At 40.8% G+C, this 2,581-nt stretch overlaps 1 protein-coding gene across 1 annotated transcript in view; it reads left to right on the top strand.

Moving 5' to 3' along the window:
• The window catches only part of LOC101856615 (intraflagellar transport protein 56), a gene marked incomplete at both ends in the record, with an annotated part of 17,829 nt that overhangs the window by 5,622 nt on the left and 9,626 nt on the right, over nt 1-2,581 (top strand). The window contains 2 exon segments of the mRNA XM_005110790.2: nt 108-210; nt 2,077-2,186. Coding sequence (XP_005110847.2) covers nt 108-210; nt 2,077-2,186 — 213 coding nt within the window.

Here is a 2,581-nt window from a genome sequence, read left to right on the forward strand (position 1 = left end):
GTTTATTTCTGTATCATGATTATTGATATTATTTTTGTTAATATTAATTTGTGTATCATCATCATTATCATTATTGTTACTATTATTGTCCTGTCTGCTGGGTCCAGGTGGTGTTCAGGAGTGGAGAAGGCTCCCTGCAAGTGTTGCCGCCGTTGATCGATGTCATTCCCGAGGCCAGACTCAACCTGGTCATCTATTTCCTCAAACAAGGTGAGTGGCCTGGACGGTAGTTGGGGATGACGGGTCTTTGCTCGTCTTGTTCTTCATTTTCTTGATCATCATCTTCATCTTCTTCATCGTTATCATTATTACCAGCACCATCATCATTGTCATAGTCGTCGTTATCATGGTCATCACCATTATCATCGTCAGCGCCATCATCAACACATCATCAACAGCATCACCATCATCATCGCCATCATCATCGCCTTTCTCACCCTAGATATCGACCACACAGTGTAGAACTAATTCATTCGACACTTTTCTAAATGGCTTTTTTCGGAGTCGATGTAGATTATAAAGCTCATAGAGCTTGCTGTTGGGCAGGTATATGTGCAAGACAAATGCTTTTTATTATTCTTAATTATTAGATAGACCCCTGACAAACACTTTCTACTGATTTCTACAATCTTCCATAGAAGTTTCATTTTGAAAATAAATTATTAGCCTAAACCATTTTCGTAACATTTTTATGTGTAAGTTATCAAGGAAGCATTAGAATTATTTTGTATATTTTTAAAGAAATTTGTTTAGTTTTCAGTATAAGTTTTGAAAGACTTTTGTCTTCTTTGCTCAGTATTCTACTTAAATTGTTTGTTTTTTGGTTTTTTTTACTTTATCGCACCAACAGCGTATTTTTATAAGAAGTAGAAATTTTGTGAAAAATGAAGAAGGGCCTAATTGCCTAATTTGTATTTGCCACCACTGATTCTATTGGTTAACATAGAGTGTCACAGTGAAGCCGTTGATAGTCGATGGGTTTATCTTGTGGAGTGTTTGAGTGCGGCCCTCGATGATTGATAGCAGGTGATGGAGAGGGTTAAAGTGGAGTCCTTGGTAGAAGGTGGGGTGTCTTCTTTTGAATTGAGTGAAAACATATGCAGCTGTCCTTCACGTTGATGGAATGAAAAAAAAAAAGAAGAAAATAAGTGACAAGAACGTATGTTTTTAAAAAAAAGAATAAATGAAAACATATGTGAGGCAGCGTGGTGAAATCAGGCTCTCGTCAATTTTTAGGTAAGTAGAGTTATTGGTATCATCTTAAAGCTTGTTCATTTTTTCGTTATTTGGATGAAAAAAAATATCCATTTATCTTGAATACAAGTCGAGATATTTGCAAAAGAAGGAGGTGGGGGTCACCTGTTTTCAGAGGTAAAATCAGTTTGAAAATGGCCGCCAAAGATTAGTTTTTTCCATAGCTTAAGAGTCCGTGGTAACTGAAAATTTTAATTTTTTGTGCCTTTAATCGTTTTTCAGAAAAATCCACACCGAAATGAGTTCTATAATGGGCATGAAAGGTGTTGAGCCAAAAAACAAACATTTTATAAAAATTCACAAACCTGCGGAAAAATGCAAGTTTTGTCACTTTGATTATTTTGATGAGAGCCTGATTCCACCACGCTGCCTCACAAATTATACAGGGTTCCTTCTTGTTGATTGATTGATGGTGATGGAGTTAAGGGGTGTGATGTTTTGTTTTGGACTGAGTGTCGTGGCAAGTTTTTCTTTGTTTGTGGGGATCAATAAAATCACACCTCCTCTCATCTCATCTGTTCTCACCTCACCTCACTGTCTCATCTCACCTAATCGTCTCCTTTCACCTGACCTTACCTTGTCTCATTTTGTCTCATCTCATCTCACCTCATCTCACCTCACCTCACTTCACCTCACCTCATCGTTTCGTCTCACCTCATCGTATCGTCTCACCCCACCTGGTCTCATCTCACCTCACCTTATCTCGTCTCATTTTGTCTTGTCTCATCTCACCTCCCCTCACCTCATCGTCTCGTCTCACCTCCCCTCACCTCATCGTCTCGTCTCACCTCACCTCACCTCACCTTTCGCAATCTGGCACAGATGACATCCCCGAAGCCTACAATCTGATCAAAGACCTGGAGCCCACCACGCCCCAGGAGTACATCCTCAAAGGTGTCGTGAACGCCGCCCTGGGACAGGAGCAGGGCTCGGTGAGTACTTTACTTTGTGGTCGTCATGGTAACTGTTTGGTAGAGCAGGGGTCGGTGAGTACTTTACTTTGTTGTTGTCATGGTAACTGTTTGGTAGGGCAGGGGTTGGTGAGTGCTTTACTTTGTGGTCGTCATGGTAACTGTTTGGTAGAGCAGGGCTTGGTGAGTGCTTTACTTTGTGGTCGTCATGGTAACTGTTTGGTAGGGCGGGGGTTGGTGAGTGCTTTACTTTGTGGTCGTCATGGTAACTGTTTGGTAGAGCAGGGGTCGGTGTGTACTTAACGGTCATTGTTGAAAAAAAGATGTGCTATAAATGAAGCGTGTGTGTTCGTGTGTATGTGAGTGTGTGTGTGTGTGTGTGTGAGACAGAGAGAGAGAGAGAGAGAGAGAGAGAG

Source organism: Aplysia californica, unplaced genomic scaffold (assembly GCF_000002075.1).
Source record: "Aplysia californica isolate F4 #8 unplaced genomic scaffold, AplCal3.0 scaffold00945, whole genome shotgun sequence".
Lineage (NCBI taxonomy): Eukaryota > Metazoa > Mollusca > Gastropoda > Aplysiida > Aplysiidae > Aplysia > Aplysia californica.